The 18,647-nt window shown below is 47.5% G+C and overlaps 1 protein-coding gene across 1 annotated transcript in view; it reads right to left on the reverse strand.

The window, feature by feature from the left end:
* The window catches only part of LOC143786762 (small ribosomal subunit protein bS18m-like), a 32,610-nt gene that overhangs the window by 1,033 nt on the left and 12,930 nt on the right, over positions 1–18,647 (reverse strand). The window contains exon 4 of the mRNA XM_077275794.1: positions 2,444–2,501. Coding sequence (XP_077131909.1) covers positions 2,444–2,501 — 58 coding nt within the window. The remainder of the gene's footprint in view (positions 1–2,443; positions 2,502–18,647) is intronic.

Here is an 18,647-nt window from a genome sequence, read left to right on the forward strand (position 1 = left end):
CTTGGTTATCTGAGCACACAAATCTTCAAAAGGTGCCCAAACTTTTACATGCCACTGTATATATAATTTCTCGTACAGATGGTACACCCCAAAGCCACTCTCAACAAAAAAAAAAAAAAAAACTGCCAGGAATGTTTTGACGCAGCCTTACTATATATTGAGATTGTGGTATTTCTAAGGCTTGGGGCTTTACAGTGACTGAATCTTATAGATATAATGCCCACTAAATTACTCCAAAAGAGGAAATATTTGCAACTTTTTTCCCAGTAGAACATATTTGCAGTTATACTGCATCCACAACATAATATGCAATTTTTCAAAGAGGTTTCTCTTTACAGATGACCCTTTAAATCTGAAGTACACCAGAGCGTCTCCTCACAGAGTCGCCTCAAGTGTGAAAACTTCCCTTGATGACATTAATTTTCCTTAAAGGGGTTGTCACTGTTTGAGATGAAAGTCTGCAGTCACTATGTGATTACAGATTTCTGAATCCTTATTGCACGCTTTCAGGATTCTTCTGTGCAGGCAAGCATGAGCCAAGTAGATGCGCTTGTTCTTACTCAATTCACTTGTATTAAAATAAGGCCATGCACATCTAGTCGAAATGTGGCTGGATATATGCAGATTGCATGCTACATGACTGATTGCTCTTCCCGCCAGCACTAGAGAATACAGACCGCGTGCAATGGCGCTCTGTGAGTATTTAGAATTCTGCATTCCAAACCTGGACAAACCTTTCACAGAGGTTTTTCCTTTGTTATGATAGTAATGATCAATCCCTGCCCTCAATATGGGTTTGGCACCCCTCACCAATCAGCTATTACCAGCTCTGGCTGTAAAAATGTGCCAGAGCAGAACACCACAGCTCTGACACTTTAATTTCCATTGATTAGATGTTCAACACCTACAGTAAGGGCAGCAGTATAGGAAACATTTAAGGCTACTTTCACACTGGCGTTAACTGCAAAACGTCACAATGCGTCGTTTTGCCGAAAAAACGCATCCTGCAAAAGTGCTTGCAGGATGCGTTTTTTCTGCATTGACTAACATTAGCGATGCATTTGCGACGCATTTACACACGTCGCAACCGTCGTGCGACGGTTGCGCCGTGTTGTGGCGGACCATCGGGAGCAAAAAACGTTACATGTAACGTTTTTGCTCACGACGGTCTGCTTTTTCCGACCGCGCATGCACGGCCGGAACTCCGCCCCCACCCCCCCGCACCTCACAATGGGGCAGCGGATACGCTGGAAAAATGCATCCGCTGCCCCCGTTGTGCGGCGGAGACAATGCTAGCGTCGGGAACCTCGGCCCGACGCTAGTGTGAAAGTAGCCTAAAATGACATCCAGATATTGACCCCTTAATGACTGCCAATACGTTTTTTTACTGACCTGAGATAAGAGAATAGCCTCCCCATACAGATGACAATCCAGCAACTGTTGGCTGTACACTATAGCTGACGACTTGCTGCATTAGCCGTGATCAGTGTTGGCACTGTCCATATATATTTAACCCCTTAGATGCTGCTGTCAATAGTGACAACATCATATAAATGTTTAACAGAGTGCGGGGGCTTCCTCTTTAACCTCATCGGCACTTGAGATTATGATTGTGTGGTCCTGATGGTTGTCATGGCAGTTCACAGCCAAATAACAGCCTTAGAGTCTGTCGGATAAAGCGACCTCCTGTTCAGATGTTAGCAACATTTAGGTGGTAAAAAACACACTCCATTCCTGTCATGTCACTTTGCATTAATTCCTGAAAATCACCTGAAGGGTTAATGAACTACCAGTTTTCAAAATCTCGAGGGGTGCGTTTTTTTTAAATGGTATCATTTTTGGGGGGGTTGACAATATATAGGACTGCTAAAGTCACTTCAAACCTGGATAAGTCCCTAAAAAATAATTTTGTAAATTTCCTTGAAAAATTACTGCTACATTTTTAAACCTCCTAAAATGCTAACAAAATAAAAGAACATTTTACAAATAGTGCTCATGTAAATCAGACATAAGGGAAATGTTATTAATATTTTTCTGTGGCATTACTATCTGGATTTTCAAAGTTTGAAAATTGAAAATTTATTTTACATTTGTCAGACTTGATATTTGTACGAATAAACACAAAACAGATCGACCTAAATTTACCATTATAAAATATAATGTGCCACGAAAAAAAACTCTCAAAAACACTGGGATTTGTGGAAGCGTTCCAGAGTTATTACCACATAAATTGACATTGGTCAGATTTCAAAAATTTGGCTCGGTCACTAAGGGGTAAAAATCATTTTGATGCCACTCAGCCTTATTAGAAATCTATCCCCAATGAATTCACAATTATGGAAACTGGGTATAATATTTAATACATTGCCCAAAATGTTTAATAAAATCACAGTTCATAACATTTCAGAGACAGTTGATATAAAAATGTCCTCCTGAAAGTTACCTGTTATATGCCTTCCATAAATGCGACCAGTGTGAGGTGAAACAAACTGAGACAGGAGCTATGGATGATACAAGAAGAAGAGTAATCCACAAGGTTATTTTTGCCCAATTTTTATTTTGGTGCACATTTTATAGCACCAAAAAAAAAAAAAAGCTAAATTAGTAAAATATACCGTATATACTCGAGTATAACCCAACCCCCCTAATTTTGCCACAAAAAACTGGGAAAACTTAATGACTCGAGTATAAGCCTAGGGTGGAAAATGCAGCAGCTACCGGTAAATTTCAAAAATAAAAATAGGTACCAATAAGAGTAAAATTAATTGAGACATCATCAGTAGGTTGTGTTTTTGAATATCCATATTGAATCAAGAGCCCCATATAATGCTCCATACAGTTTACGATGGGCCCCATAAGATGCTCCATATTAAAATATACCCCATATAATGCTGCACAAAGGTTAATAATGGCCCCATAAGATGCTCCATAGACACATTTTCCCCATACAGTACTGCAGAAAGGTTAATAAGGACCCCATAAGATGCTCCATAGAGACATTTGCCCCATATAATGCTGCACAAACATTGATTATGGCCCCATAAGATGCTCCATAAAGATATTTGCCCCATATATTGCTGCACAAACGTTTTATATGGCCTATAAGATGTTCCAGAGATATTTGCCCCATATGCTGTTGCTGCGATTAAAAATAAATAAATAAATAAATAATAAAAAATGATGACATACCAACCTCTCGTCGCTCAGGCCCCCGGCACTTGTAATACTCACCGATCCTCTTTCCAGCGCTGCTGTGTCTTCCGCGTCCTCTGCACTGACGCTCAGACAGAGGGCGTGCTCTAACCACGTCATCGCCCTCTGACCTGAGCGTCACTGCAGAGGACGTGGAAGACGGAGCGGCGCCCGGAACGAGGAAAGGTGAATATCGCGCAGTGCTCCCCTCCCCATTATACTAACCTGCTCCTGGCACGGTCCCTGCATATCCAGTCGCTGACAGCTTCTTCCAGCGTCGAGTATGGGAGTGGAGCCGGGTCCATATTCATTACTGTAATGAGCGGTACCATGTGACCGCTCAACGCTGGAAGAAGCTGTCAGCGCCTGGAGACCGGACATGCAGGGACCTCGCCAGGAGCAGGTGAGTATGTCACAGCCGCAGCTCCCCCGCTGACCCCCCTAGGACAATGACTTGAGTATAAGCAGTAAAAAATGGGCTGAAAAATCTCAGCTTATACTCGAGTATATACAGTAGGTAACATTCTACATAAGTAGTTAAATTAGTAACATATAGTTAACCCTAGAACGCATACCTGGGGCCTTGCAGGCCTGCCAGGTTACTTGTTTTCTATTTTCTGTAAAAGTACTTTAGTTAGAATTTTCAAAATCTAGGTAATCGTCAGGTATATAGTTGTTAGTAATTTCCAGTTATTCATATACTAGCTATTGAACCCGTTCTACGCCCGGGTGGCGAGCATTTATATTGGAATATGGTCTCCATCCTGGTATGTGCTGCTCCCATCCTGTCATATGCTGCTCCATCCTGCGCCCCCATCCTGTCATGTGCTGCTCCACCGTGTCATGTGCTGCTCCATCCTGCGCCCCCATCATGTCATGTGCTGCTCCACCGTGTCATGTGCTGCTCCATCCTACATCCCCATCCTGTCATGTGCTGCTCCACCGTGTCATGTGCTGCTCCATCCTGCGCCCCCATCCTGTCATGTGCCACTCCACCGTGTCATGTGCTGCTCCATCCTCATCCCCATCCTGTCATGTGCTCCCATCCTGCGCCCCCATCCTATCACGTGCTGCTCCATCCTGCGCCCCCATCAGTGCGGGCGGCTGTGCTGGGTGCGGTGGCTGTGCTGGGTGCGGCGGCTGTCCGTGGCTGTAGGCGGCTGTGCGTGGCTGTGGGCGGCTGTGCGTGGCTGTGCGGCGGCTGTGCTGGGTGCGGCGGCTGTGGACGGCTGTGCTGGGTGCGATGGCTGTGCTGGGTGCGATGGCTGTGCGTGGCTGTGCTGGGTGCGGCGGCTGTGCTGGGTGCAGCGGTTGTGCGTGGCTGTGGGCGGCTGTGCGTGGCTGTGGGCGGCTGTGCTGGGTGCGGCGGCTGTGCTGGGTGCGGCGGCTGTGCTGGGTGCGGTGGCTGTCCGTGGCTGTAGGCGGCTGTGCGTGGCTGTGGGCGGCTGTGCGTGGCTGTGCTGGGTGCGGCGGCTGTGCGTGGCTGTGGCGGCTGTGCGTGGCTGTGCTGGGTGCGGCGGCTGTGCTGGGTGCGGCGGATGTGCTGGGTGCGGCGGATGTGCTGGGTTTGGCGGCTGTGGGTGGCTGTGCTGGGTGCAGCGGTTGTGCGTTGCTGTGGGCGGCTGTGCTGGGTGCGGCGGCTGTGCTGGGTGCGGCGGCTGTGCTGGGTGCGGCGGCTGTGGGCGGCTGTGCGTGGCTGTGGGCGGCTGTGCTGGGTGCGGTGGCTGTGCTGGGTGCGGCGGCTGTCCGTGGCTGTGGGCGGCTGTGGGAGGCTGTGCTGGGTGCGGCGGCTGTGCGTGGCTGTAGGCGGCTGTGCGTGGCTGTGGCGGCTGTGCATGGCTGTGCTGGGTGCGGCGGATGTGCTGGGTGCGGCGGCTGTGCTGGGTGCGGCGGCTGTGGGTGGCTGTGCTGGGTGCGGCGGCTGTGCGTGGCTGTGGGCGGCTGCGTGGCTGTGGGCGGCTGTGCTGGGTGCGGCGGCTGTGCTGGGTGCGGTGGCTGTGCTGGGTGCGGCGGCTGTCTGTGGCTGTAGGCGGCTGTGCGTGGCTGTGGGCGGCTGTGCGTGGCTGTCCTGGGTGCGGCGGCTGTGCGTGGCTGTGGCGGCTGTGCGTGGCTGTGCTGGGTGCGGCGGATGTGCTGGGTGCGGCGGCTGTGGGTGGCTGTGCTGGGTGCGGCGGCTGTGGGCGGCTGTGCTGGATGCGGTGGCTGTGCTGGGTGCGGCGGCTGTCTGTGGCTGTGGGCGGCTGTGCGTGGCTGTGGGCGGCTGTGGGAGGCTGTGCTGGGTGCGGCGGCTGTGCGTGGCTGTAGGCGGCTGTGCGTGGCTGTGGGCGGCTGTGCGTGGCTGTGGCGGCTGTGCATGGCTGTGCTGGGTGCGGCGGATGTGCTGGGTGCGGCGGCTGTGCTGGGTGCGGCGGCTGTGCGTGGCTATGGGTGGCTGTGGGCAGCTGTGCTGGGTGCGGCGGGCGGCTGTGCGTGGCTGTGGGCGGCTATGGTCGGCTGTGCTGGGTGCGGCGGCTGTGCGTGGCTGTGGGCGGCTGTGCGTGGCTGTGCTGGGCGCGGCGGCTGTGCTGGGTGCAGCCATTTTCTTGGTCCTGCTCCCGGAGTCGGCGCCTGCGCAGTCCGCGCTTTCCGGCGCCATTTTCTTGAAGACACTGCAATGTGTCTTCAAGAAAATGGCGCCGGAAAGCGCGGACTGCGCAGGCGCCGATTCCGGGAGCAGGGGGACAGTCACGGCCCGGAAGCGCGTCGGTGGAACGGGACAGGTAAGTATACTCACCCTCCGCCTCCTGGCTCGTCCCTGCTTGTCCGGTGGAGATCGCGGTGTGCGTTCAGCGCTTACGCATACCGCGATCTCCTGGGAGCGTCGCTCTGTGCGGTCCAGACTGCGCCGGCGCTTGCGCTTGCGCAGTCTATAGAGGCTTCGGACAGAGTGACGCTCCCAGCGTTATATTATAGATTTTTATGTTACAGACATTTCGGTATAACAACCTTTTTTTGGGACTAGCCCATATTCACGCACCTGGGGCCTTTTAGGCCTGTACTAGGTTTACGTGTGATACACAGATTTGCTTATCAAGGCAAATTACGGAGGCAATGATCCGATGTGGAATACGCTTTCTGGAACATCCAGAGCAAAGAGAAAAAAAAGAAAGCGCTGCAATATTTGTCCAGCAAAGAAGGAAAGAAAATCGGAGCGTTTCTGTTCTACTTGCGGACAAAATGTATGCAAGGAACATTCAGCGGAAAAAATAATATGCGAGAATTGTCGGGGGAATATGTAAAGCTACAAATAAATATTCCTGCACCAAGTTTGCTACAACCAAAAAATGTTTTCATAAAAAAATTGCATATAGAATGCCTATATTTGGCGTGCCCGTTTACTTAGTTTTTTGTTGTTTTATGCACATAATTATGTTTTGAAATATACACATCTTAGGCTGTGTTCCCAGTAGCGCTGGGGTTCGCCAGAAGGGGATCCATAATGGATCTGACCTCCTGGTAACTCCAGGATTCCGCCAGCCTTAGCTGGGGTCACCAGGAGGTCAGATCCATTGCGGATCCCCTCCTGGCGGACCCCAGCGCTAGTTGGAATGCATCCTTACCTTGCAATTGTAAAATAAATTTTGAAAAGTATTTTTATTTGAGTTATTCCATGATAATTGTAAACAGGCCTAAAAGGCCCCAGGTGCGTGAATGTGTAGATTTCTATGGGTATGCGTTCTAGGGTTAACATTCTAGATAAGTAGTTAAAATAATGATTCCTAATCTATTAAAGACCTACTTGAATAGAAAAAAAAAAAGACATGCCCCTTGTAACTGACAAAACACAATGGCTTGCAAAAGTATTCACCTAGTTTGTTTTTGTTTTTTTTACCTAATTTGTTACATTACAACCTGTGTTTAAATATTATTGTAATCTTATTTGTGTGTGATTCATCAGCATTAAATAGTCTAAGGCTACTTTCTGTCACGGCCACTCCTTCCGCTCATTATTATCCGCTGCGGCGCGCTCCTCCTGCAGGCGCACGTCCTCTCCTTCATTCTTCTCCGCTCCCTGGCTCTCGTCGGGTGCGCGTGCGCACCGCCCACTCCAGCACTTCCTCTTTCTGATTTGCAGGCGCTCTGTATCTCCTCTCTGTGATCCTGGAGGACTGTCAACCGGAAGTCCTCCAGCACTCCATGTATATAAGGCGTTTCCTTCCTCTGCTCCTTGCCTGTCTGTCATTTGTGCTTCTGTGACTCAGGTCCACCTTTGTCTTTGTACTGCCTGTTTTGAGTCTCCACTCTGTCCAGCCAGTTCAGCTTCTCTGTCTCTCCCAGGCTTCCTTGTCTCCTCGTCCAGTCCTCCCAGTGTCCTCTCCGTACTCTGTTAGTAATGACGGTTGCTAGTCTGACGTTGCAATGTGTCGCTAATGCAAGCCTATGGAGAAAAAACGCATCCTGCAGGCAACTTTGCAGGATGCGTTTTTTCTCCAAAACGACGCATTGCAACGGACGGCAAGCGACGCTAGTGTGAAAGTAACCTAAGTTGGCAAAGTGAGAAAAATATAGGCATAAATTACATTTCTCCATCGCTTCATTGGGGGACACAGGAAACCATGGGGTGTATGCTGCTTCCACTAGGAGGCTGACACGATGTACAAAAAAAGTTACCTCCTCCGCAGTGTACACCCCACCGACTGGCACTAGGTTAATCAGTTTTAGCTTAGTGACAGTAGGGGGTGGACATGGGTCTTTTACTAGAACCATATCTACCTCAGTTTTTGTCATTTTCCAGTAACGTCTCTTTTTCAGATGAATCTTCTTACTTCTGGAGGGATACAGTATGAACAGTCACACTGTACTCCCAAGTAGAGACAGTGAGGTACTCCCACGTAGAGATTATGAGTACAGCATGAACTGCCACCTCGTATCCTCAGACGTCTATCCCTCAGGACCCCAACACCAAACACATTAAGAGTGTTTAGGTGATCCGAACATCGGTCATGGCCCCGTCTCGTGCCCACTCGCCCACCAGAGCATGTCGGTTTCACATCCCAAGATGCTCGGACATCTATGAAAGGTCTCATGGATGGAGAGGTACATATTTTTCTTCTCTCCATCAGGTCTGTCCAGAGGCGACGAGGAGAAAACTCAGGTAAAGAAGAGGATAATGAATGAAGGCAAAGATGAAGATTTGAATGGATAGGCTCAGTTGGCGCAGCACATCAAGTGTCCCCTGATTCCCCCAACAGTGGAGCACCCTATTTCACTTTGTAGGGCTACAGGTCCATAGCTGGTCACTTAATTCCCCACTGAATTGATGGTGCAGGCTACCTTACCAGTATATTTTTGGTCCTCCGCGCTGCCTCCCGTGCCTTGGCCACTGTTCTTAATCTAGGCCCCAACTTCTCCTAGCGTTTGGCTCCGCCCCTTCACAGTATCTTTGGGCACCGCTTCTTCCTGGCTTTAGCAGTTAGCTCCACCCCCTCCTCCCAACTCCATTGAAAGGGTTTTCTGATGCCTCTTTGTTCCGGCGGTTAGCTCTGCCCCTCTTTCCGGCCTCAGTAAGCGGGATTTTCAGTCTACGCCCCCTCCTCTCTCTCTGCAGTGCGGCATCTGCACACAGTTTTTTGACACTGCCGGCCCTACTCTTCCTCTCTGCGTCACAATTTTCTGACATCTGGACCCGTAAGGTGGCTCATCTTTGCATGACCTGCATCTTTTCCTCCTGCAATCGTACTGCAGCCCTGCTTGTCTCCTGGACTACAGCCTGGTGGTAGTTTTTCAGGACCTGCATCTTACTGTGAGTATCTCTGCTCTGCAAACTGACACTCTCCTCAGCTCATATATTTCTGTCCCCTAACCTTCTGGCATTAGTGGGTTTGCTTCCTATCATGCCTAATCCTAAAGGAGTCATATATTAGAAGAAAACAGCCGTACTCTAAATTTGAATTTTCAAATGTGTATCAAAAGCAAGCGTTTATTGAAGTCACCACAGTAAAACATAAGGGTGTTGAGATAACGTCTTCGACCCAATAGCGGGTCTTTTTCAAACCACACTTAAAGGAAAATAGTTTGAGAAAGAGAAAAAAACGCAGTGCGGAATACTCAGATGTGGGCTACTGGAGAGAGCAATTGGTTTTGAAGACAAGAATCGGGAAAGGCACGGGAAGGGATTACGGTCCCTATAGAGACTGCAGGTCCAGACTGCCGAGTTCCCTGTGGTGCTGTTTCAGGGAACTCTGCAGTCTGGACCATTGGCCAGATTTTACATTTTCAAACTGGAAAAATGGCAACACCCAGGTGTGGCTGTATAGTACCAGTTAGCCACATGGTGAGACTCGGAACGGAAGGAGGGCTGTGGAGTCGGTAAGCCAAACCTCCGACTCCACAGCCCTGCCTCACTACTGAGCATGCACATAAAGTGCAGCACAGATTAATCTCAACTAGAAGCCGAGATCCTTAGATCAGGAACAGAACAGACATTTATAGGACATTTCATAACTTTCCAAATTATTATGGAAACATTTACAGCACATCTTGCATTGCACTACTGTACCCAATGTGTTATATATTTTAGGAGTCCGACCATTTTATACTCTATTATAAAAACTGAGACTCCACAGCCCTTAACGGAAAGAACGCTATTTGCCTCCTGAGGCGCAGATTTTCCTAGAATAGTTTGCGGACTCCATATACAGAGCCCCTAAGTGCTAGAAGAGCAGAATCCCCTCTCACGTGACCCCATTTTGGAAATTATACCCCTGCCAAACACGTGGACGCAAAATATGTTATAGCCACACTGGGTCTTTTAAAGGGGGCATTTGTATTTGGGAGCACAGTATCTGCTGCGAATTTGTTTTGGGGATCGAGGGCTTTTTCGCTTTTCCAGAGCCTTTGTGCTACTAGTGTCGGGGTCGTAAAACGACAATTTACCCTTCCTTCACCAGTCATTCCAAATTAATATGTGTGCAGGGCATCTGGTACCGGATAAGAATAAATCAGACAGGTAGCTGGTTCAATCTTAGTGCATGCTCGTGGATCCACACACGTGTGTACCCGTCACAGCAACTGGCTTTATTCTAAAATACACAATACTATATTGAGTGTTAGGGGAAGGCGTGCACTAGGCGGGGTCCAAGCTAGCATACATCCAGCGCTCAGTCTCTCTCTCTGATTCGTCAGGACATCTTCGATGGTTACTTCTTCCTTCACATTCCAGAGTTATCTTTTTCAAGAGAAATTAAACTTAACTCTTCACATTCTAAACTGAAATGAACAATGAACACTGGCGGCCATCTTTAGATACAATTACATTTGCATTAGCTAGCAGATAGGAAAAACTTATTGTTTCACAGTATAAGTTATATAAAAGTACAAAGATATATAAGAAAATACATTTTCACCTTGACAATCCCCCCTAAACACTAAGTTTTTCCCTTAAAGAAAGAGCCTTCGAGACTGTCCATGTGATGGGAAAAGGGGAGGTGGATTTCTTCATCCAGACGCCTCAGAAACTCTCCCCTAGCGAGAGGCCTCCAGGCAGCTGAACCCTTCACTAACCTCACATGGAGTTCTCCCACTGTCCCTAAACTAAATCTCTTGGCATCATCTGAGAATGGGGGGTGTTGTCTATTCTCTTGAGGGGGACGTACTTAGGGATCTCCCCTGGATCAGTACCATTGTACTCTGGTGAGTCTACTTCTTGACTGAGGAAGGTGCCAGTCGGAGTTGCTTTGGCAATAACCTTTTTGTACAAGGGAATAACACAACAGAGGATTTATCGATCCAATTATAAGGAGGGCAATTAGTACTAAACAAACTTATTGAAGGAATCCCTTGATCCCACCTAACCAACTGGAGAAGAAAGATGTGTCTGCTCCAGCATACATGACACGTCGTCTTATTGTCCTAATTTGTTCAACTTCTTTAGAAACCTTCAGGAGATCTTTTGGATCTACATTTCGCCATTCAGGTCTGGCTGTCTATAATTCGTCTCGTATGTCTTTGGTCATACCGTCAATGAATGTATTTACCAATACTCTAACATCAAGTGGGTTTATGGGACTGTACTCCATGTCTTCCCATTTCCGCTGTAACCGTCCAAAGTATAGCTCTACACTTTCCTTTTGTCACATCTGTAGAAAATCTTAATTTGCGTCCTAGCACGTCACCTGTTTTTGTGCTCACTAACTACCTAGGCCTGCCTAGGTGCACTTATACATCCATCATATAATCATTATTTGTCTGTAGAATGAGAAAGGTTGGTTCTCAGGGTCAGCCAAATGTTTTTGCGTAGCTAGTCAGAGGGCCTCCAGGGATAATACTCCTGTATCTGTCTTACCCTACCTGATGTGGTTGGTTCTCTGGTGGTGGGGGCGACATGACATGCTGGTCTACAGCTCCTTCCCAAAAGGATTACTGTCAGCCTACTCCTAAAAGTTAATGTCCCCACTATCCACCAACCACAATCCTGTGTCAGCTTCTTATATCACTGCATGTGATCTTGTCTGGACAGGATTCAGTGTAATTCTCTTAGGTCGGGTTGCAACACTGGTCATACAAGTGTTAGGGCCCAAATCCTCAACTATACCCTAAAAGGCATCACGGCTATAATTGACAAATCTTTGTTCTCTGTAATATATATTATTGATCCATTCAACATTTTTATTAATCTGCACCTGTGGGATTATAGAAGCAAAGTCAGCATAAATCTGGTTCTGGGCTTTAAACTGGTCGGGCACCCCCCTTGGCACCCCAATAGCATCAATATATATTATTGGATCTTCTTCATAACTCATGTGGAGCTGTTCAAGACTTCTCCTTTTTCTGGTAGGTTCATCAGGTGTCTTTGGTGTACATATATTGTGTATGTTTAATTAGCAAATCAGTATCTAGAGAACTGCTCCCTTTGTAGAAACCTGTCTTGGGGATTTCTACTGGTGTACCTGTGGTGTCGTGGGAATTATAGCAGGTGTAATTGTCAGCTAATACGGTTACTTCTCCTGGGACCTTTAGTCTAGATTCCTCATGAATTAGTGGGACATAATCTGGACAATCAGTGGGCTTCAAACCTTTCAACAAGTTCATGACACAGACAGTAGTGTTATCATCAGGAAAAAGCAGTGCATGTGTGTATAGGTGTATATTCGCAGCAGCACAAGCAATACATCCTACAGAGATATTCTGGACTCTTACATTGTATCTCACCCATTCTAACCACAGGTTTTTCCTTGGGGCTGTTTGTGTTTCTATGGAGAAAACCTCTTGCCAACTGAGACCTGGAATGGGTATCACTTCATTAACTACATTTTGCAAACGCTCACCTGGGCCTGTTTTAGGTGTACTGGTAACAGGGGCCTTGGTTGGTCTGAAACTAATATCCTGGAGCCGTATATGACCTAAATACGCATGGGGTCCAGCACTAAATACATAATTATAATTCCTTCCCAATACGAACGTCTGCAGATCAGCAGGTTGGGGGTTTTCAAGATTCAGGAGGAGGGGGTGACAACTTCTACCCCATTTACAGCCTCTAGGTGGTTGCAGAAGGGCTGTTAGATGCATTCTCTCACGGAAACTCCTACCCGTCCCATCCTTGGGAACATGGCTTCACTAGGTTTATATCCCCAATCATCTCCCGTATTCCAGGCAGCATCTGACCAATAATAACGGTTATTGTTGTCATTTCTGGTAACACACATATAAAACTGGATGATCCCCTCTACCACCCGTTCAGTCTCAGGGCATTTGACTACATCACAGAAATCAAATCGCCAGATATTCACCGGGGCTGTCAGGTTTACCCAGAGAATAGTGGGACCAGAATTCTTATTTTTACAATAGGGACCAAAGAGGTAGGGGCGAGGATAGCCCTCAGTTCCAGGATCAAAAACAACAGTCTCTTTTACAGTGTGAGGCATGGATCCAGGTGCTCTTTCCTTCGAGTTTTACTGCAGTGGGGGTGACCAGGATCACCGTGTGGGGTCCTTCAAATCTCGTCTGGAGACAATCTCTGCGCACAAACTTTTTCACATACACCAGGTCTCCTGGCACAAAGGGATGGTGTCCAGGAACCTTGTCTGGGTCTGGAAAAGAACTGAAAACGGTTAAATGCACTTTGGCAAGGTGTCCATGTAAGGCCTGCACATAGCTAGTCAAGTCCTGGTACTTGAGCTGCAACTGTTGTGGAAAGAAACATTCAAGATTGGGGCTCCTGCCAAACAGAATCTCATACGGTGACAGTCCTGGCTTCCTGTTTGGGGTATATCTTACTGAAAACAAAGCTAGAGGGAAGCATTCTGTCCATGGTTTACCAGTCTCTGCCATTGCCTTCTGGATTTTAAGCTTAAGAGTTCCATTTAGTCTCTCCACTTTTCCACTACTCTGCGGATGATATGGAGTATGCAATGCTTGACTTACCCCCAGTGCTGCCATTACCTCTGACATGATCTCTCCAGTAAAATGGGAACCCCGATCGCTTTCAATGACTTCAGGAACTCCATACCTGCATATGATCTCAGCCATCAGTTTCTTCGCCGTTGTCTTAGCCGTAGCTTTGGCAACTGGGTAGGCTTCTGGCCAACCTGAAAATAAATCAATGCAGACCAACACATACTCATACGTCCCTACCCTGAGTAACTGAATATAATCAATCTGCAGTCTCTGGAATGGGTAAAGGGGCCGGGGAGTGTGTTTGGATGGGGTTTTCACTGTCCTACTCTGATTATGTGTGGCACATATCATGCAGCTCTGTACCTGCCTTTCTGCGCAGGTGGAAAACCCGGGGGCAATCCATTGTTTCTGTAGGGTGTCACACATGGCCGTCTTCGAGTGGTGCACATTCCCGTGCAAAACCTGTGCCATCATTGGGTACAGTACCTGTGGTAGGCAGACCTTTTCACCCCTCCCCCATAGCCCAGTGACGGTATCAGAGCAAGCCCCTATCTTTTGCCACCTATTTTTCTCCTCCTTACTTGCCTGTTCTTGTAACCGGGCTAAGATGTCTTTCAACACAAGTGGAGATGGTGGGGTGTCTAGGTGATGTACTCTAGAGGCCACAGGAGTGCTTGCTGCTTTCTTTGCAGCCTGGTCTGCCAGTGAGTTACCCTTTGTCCGTCCACCAGTGCCTTTGCTATGTGCCTTTACCTTTATGATGCCTGCTTGGGTGGGAAACTGTAGTGCATTCATAAGTTGCTGGACTGCCTCAGCATGTTTAAAGGGGTGGTCATTTGCTGTCAGGAAAGCCCTGGCTCTCCAGATAGGCCCATAACCGTGTGCAATGCCAAAAGCATACCTGGAATCAGTGTAGATATTTACAGTCTTACCTTCTGCTAGTTTGCTCTGCTTCTTGTGCACACATATGAGCTTGCATTGACTCTGCCTTGATTATCTCATGTTCTGAGACCACAGCATATCTGGTACAGTAGCGTCCTTGGTCATCTTGGTGACGGGATCCATCTACAAAAAGCTCAAAATCAGCATTAGAATAGGCACACTAGAGACCAGCCGTTTCCTGAGACATCAATTCTGGACAATCATGTGGTTTGGAAACCTAATCTTGTTCCTCTGGATCCATTCTAGAAAGAAAAAGTGTCCTTGCTCATGTCACCTACTCCTCCCCCCTTTGGATCCAGGGGAACTAGGAGAAAAGTACCGGGGTTCAGGACAGTGCACCTTTTCAAAATCACATTAGTAGGCATGAGAATAGCACACTGAAATCGCAGCTGTCCAGCCATGGACATGTGGCTAGGTTGTACTTGGTTAAGGATACTATATACATCGTGTGGGGTGGCCATAGCCTCTCCTGGTTGCAAGGGGCCATAAACGGCAAGGCAGGCCTGACACTCTTGGGCTATGACTGGCCCCCCCTTGGCATAACTGTCCACATCAATTGTCATCCCTGATAAATGAATGCAAACAGAACTGGCAATCTGGGTGTAATGGAATGCTGAAGAAGACATTGGCAAGATCGATAACCATGAACCAAGCAGCATCCTAAAATATCTGGGACAAAAGAGTATGTGGCTTAGGCACCACCGGAGTTTCTGGAACAGTAACTGCATTAAATGCCTGTAGATCTTGTACCAGCCGGTACACAGGGGGTTGGCCAGGTGGGGTGTGGACCATCAGTGGGTGATCCAAAACAATCTCTGAAGATTTGTGTAGCAACAGCTGGACAGACAACACAGCTCGAACACAGGAGGGGCTTTCTCTCGCCACTTTATCCAGGTGGCCGCTGTAATAAGCAACAGATCTCTGTTTGTCTCTATGAAGCTGAGTCAGCACACCTATAACATATCCTGCATAGATGAGCTCTGTCTGCAAGGCAGTCTGCAGACATAGGTTTAAAAGAAATATTTGAGTAGGGGACTGAATTCATATAAGGTGGGAGAACTGGAGTTGGAGTCTGTTACATAGAGATAAGAAACACTGATCTCGCAGCTGCAAAGGTGGGGGCTAGTGAGCGAGCAAGAACTACTACAGCTGGTGATTTAACCCTTATCTTTTCTGCTGGGCTAAATTCTTTTGATTAAACCAAGGACAAAGAAAACTTTGGAATGTAATACATGGCCCGCACCCCCCCCCCCCCCCTAGCCCGCAGCGCCGAGGGGAAAAATTGCAAACAAGTCGCGCAGGGGCTCACACAGCCCCTCCCATCTAGTAACACAGAGATAAGAACTTCCACTGCATTCTTCAGCGCTGAAGGGAGAGCAAGAGCCCAGATATTTGCCCCCCCCCTTCCCTACACTACATAGCACTGATACAAAGCTCCGTATCCTCTACAAAGTAACAAATTACGGCAGTTTTCAGACTTAATTTCTACAAAACGTTCCTATAATCCTCCGTGGTCTGGGCGGAGCCCCAAGGACGGTCCGTACGCACACACAAGGCAGGTCTCCACCCAGGTTGGATTCTGCACAACACAAACAGGACACACCTACGCTTCTGGAGATCTCTTTCCGCCACCATTACAGGGCGCTGGCTGAGACTGCATTTTCATCATCAGTGGCACGGCGGCCATTTTACAATCTGTAAGATCACAGTTCAAAGGCATTTTATAACCAAATACGGGTTCTATATTGTCTGATTCTCCCTCTCAACCTATTTTCATCCTTTGTTCTTTAAGCTTCACGCAACTCACAGATAAGCTTCTTAACTGCCTCGCGCCCTCCCGTGACCATTGTCTTGACTTCCATGGCATCCTCATCTAACCTGTGGGGCACGGACTTCTTCTGCTTTAAGATACGCAACATGACTCACAGAATACTATGTCCTCCTGCAGTAGGCCACTGGCAGCGATACCAACACTGCGTTCTATACCACGGAACTTCGCGTTCAACGTACTAGGAAAAGAGCCTCGCGCTCAATTTTTCCTGTCCCTAACCTGAACAACAGTGATTAACAGGCTATCCTGCCACGATATTCCAAACCGTCGGGAGGCGGTCTCCTAGTGAGAGCCCTCCACAGAAATACAGGTGGTCCCCCTCCGGGACGTCTTAAATTACCTAGCTGGTACAATATCACAGAGGCTGCGTCTCCTATCCCTTCCTCTAAGCTGCCCCACAACCTACAACTAGCTCAATCTTTCACTCCACTTCACTACTGGACAATAGTCACGGGTAAGGTGGTTGAACGGAGTACAATGACCGGTGGAGGAGGCATGGTGTACAGAGGTCACACAGGATGTGACGTCTCTCAGTTGCTGGTTCAGAGCGTGGCACAGGATCGCATTCGATCTCACCACTCGATCGGTCACTCCCCAGACCCAAAAAGAGACCACAGACAAACCAATAACGGCTGAGACACTAGCAAGTGTGACACATACAGTGTATATGATCACCACTTACCGTGTGAAGAGGGTGATCAGTCCTCGAGGTCAGCCACTACAGGTATCATCCACAGACATCCAGGCATGGGTCCAGAGAGTCTCGGATCGCTGGCCACGCCCCCCGTTGGGCTGCCAAATTGTCGGGGTCGTAAAACGACAATTTACCCTTCCTTCACCAGTCATTCCAAATTAATATGTGTGCAGGGCATCTGGTACCGGATAAGAATAAATCAGACAGGTAGCTGGTTCAATCTTAGTGCATGCTCGTGGATCCACACACGTGTGTACCCGTCACAGCAACTGGCTTTATTCTAAAATACACAATACTATATTGAGTGTTAGGGGAAGGCGTGCACTAGGTGGGGTCCAAGCTAGCATACATCCAGCGCTCAGTCTCTCTCTCTGATTCGTCAGGACATCTTCGATGGTTACTTCTTCCTTCACATTCCAGAGTTATCTTTTTCAAGAGAAATTAAACTTAACTCTTCACATTCTAAACTGAAATGAACAATGAACACTGACGGCCATCTTTAGATACAATTACATTTGCATTAGCTAGCAGATAGGAAAAACTTATTGTTTCACAGTATAAGTTATATAAAAGTACAAAGATATATAAGAAAATACATTTTCACCTTGACACTAGTAATGTGGAAGCCCCTATATTTCCATTAACAGATGATGTACCAGAGTGGGGACTTGCTTTTTTCTGGACTGAGTTGAAGCTTTTATTGGGAACATTTTACATAATGTTTGGGATCACATTTATCCTGCGCTAAACGCTGAGCACTTGTATCGGGGTTTACATCTAAATCTCCAAGGGACATGATTCAGATGAAACCCCCAAAGGATCCATTCACTATAAGGCAGCAGAGTTACTCTGGGCTCTGTCTGACTTCTGTTCAACGGTGTCCTTTTCAGAACTGCACAAAACTGTGGTCGACCGCGCTTTTATGCACGCCTAAAGAGACTGACACCACCGGAGTATAGGCCAGACAACGTCCACAGTGCCACCATCTACCTTATTATAGGGACTCTTCCGCCGGGAGCTTCATTTGAGTCATGTATTTCAGAGATTTACACAGAAACCCCGATGTAAGCACTCAGCGTAGAGCGCAGAATAAATGTGCGCCGAGCCTTACTGCGATCTTTGGGAGGCAGAGTGAGAGAATCAACAGCAGGTGGAGAATTGGCTTTAAATTATATTTCTACGCTTGTTCATCGTGCAAAATAAGTTATTAGACAACTTTATTTTTTGGGTCAGTGCGATTACAGCAATACCAGATTTATATATTTTTTTTTTTGCGCTTGGCTACTGTCACACACCAAAAGACCCCTTTTTTGGCAAAAACTAGTTTTTGCATTGCCATATTTCTGCCAACAGAGTCATGTGAGGGCTTGTCTTTTGCGTGATGCGTTGAGGTTTATATTGGTACTATTTTCAGGCACATACATTTTTTTAATCGCTTTCCAATCCGATTTTTGGGGAGGCACAATCAACAAACACCAGCAATTCAGGATTTTTTTATGCCATTTACTGTGTGGTAAACTTGATAAGGCAACTCAATTCTTCAAGTCAGTACGATTCCAGCGATGCCACAAATATATACTTCTACACACCCCAGTATCACGCAGGTATACTTCT

The sequence above is a fragment of the Ranitomeya variabilis genome, chromosome 1 (assembly GCF_051348905.1).
Source record: "Ranitomeya variabilis isolate aRanVar5 chromosome 1, aRanVar5.hap1, whole genome shotgun sequence".
Lineage (NCBI taxonomy): Eukaryota > Metazoa > Chordata > Amphibia > Anura > Dendrobatidae > Ranitomeya > Ranitomeya variabilis.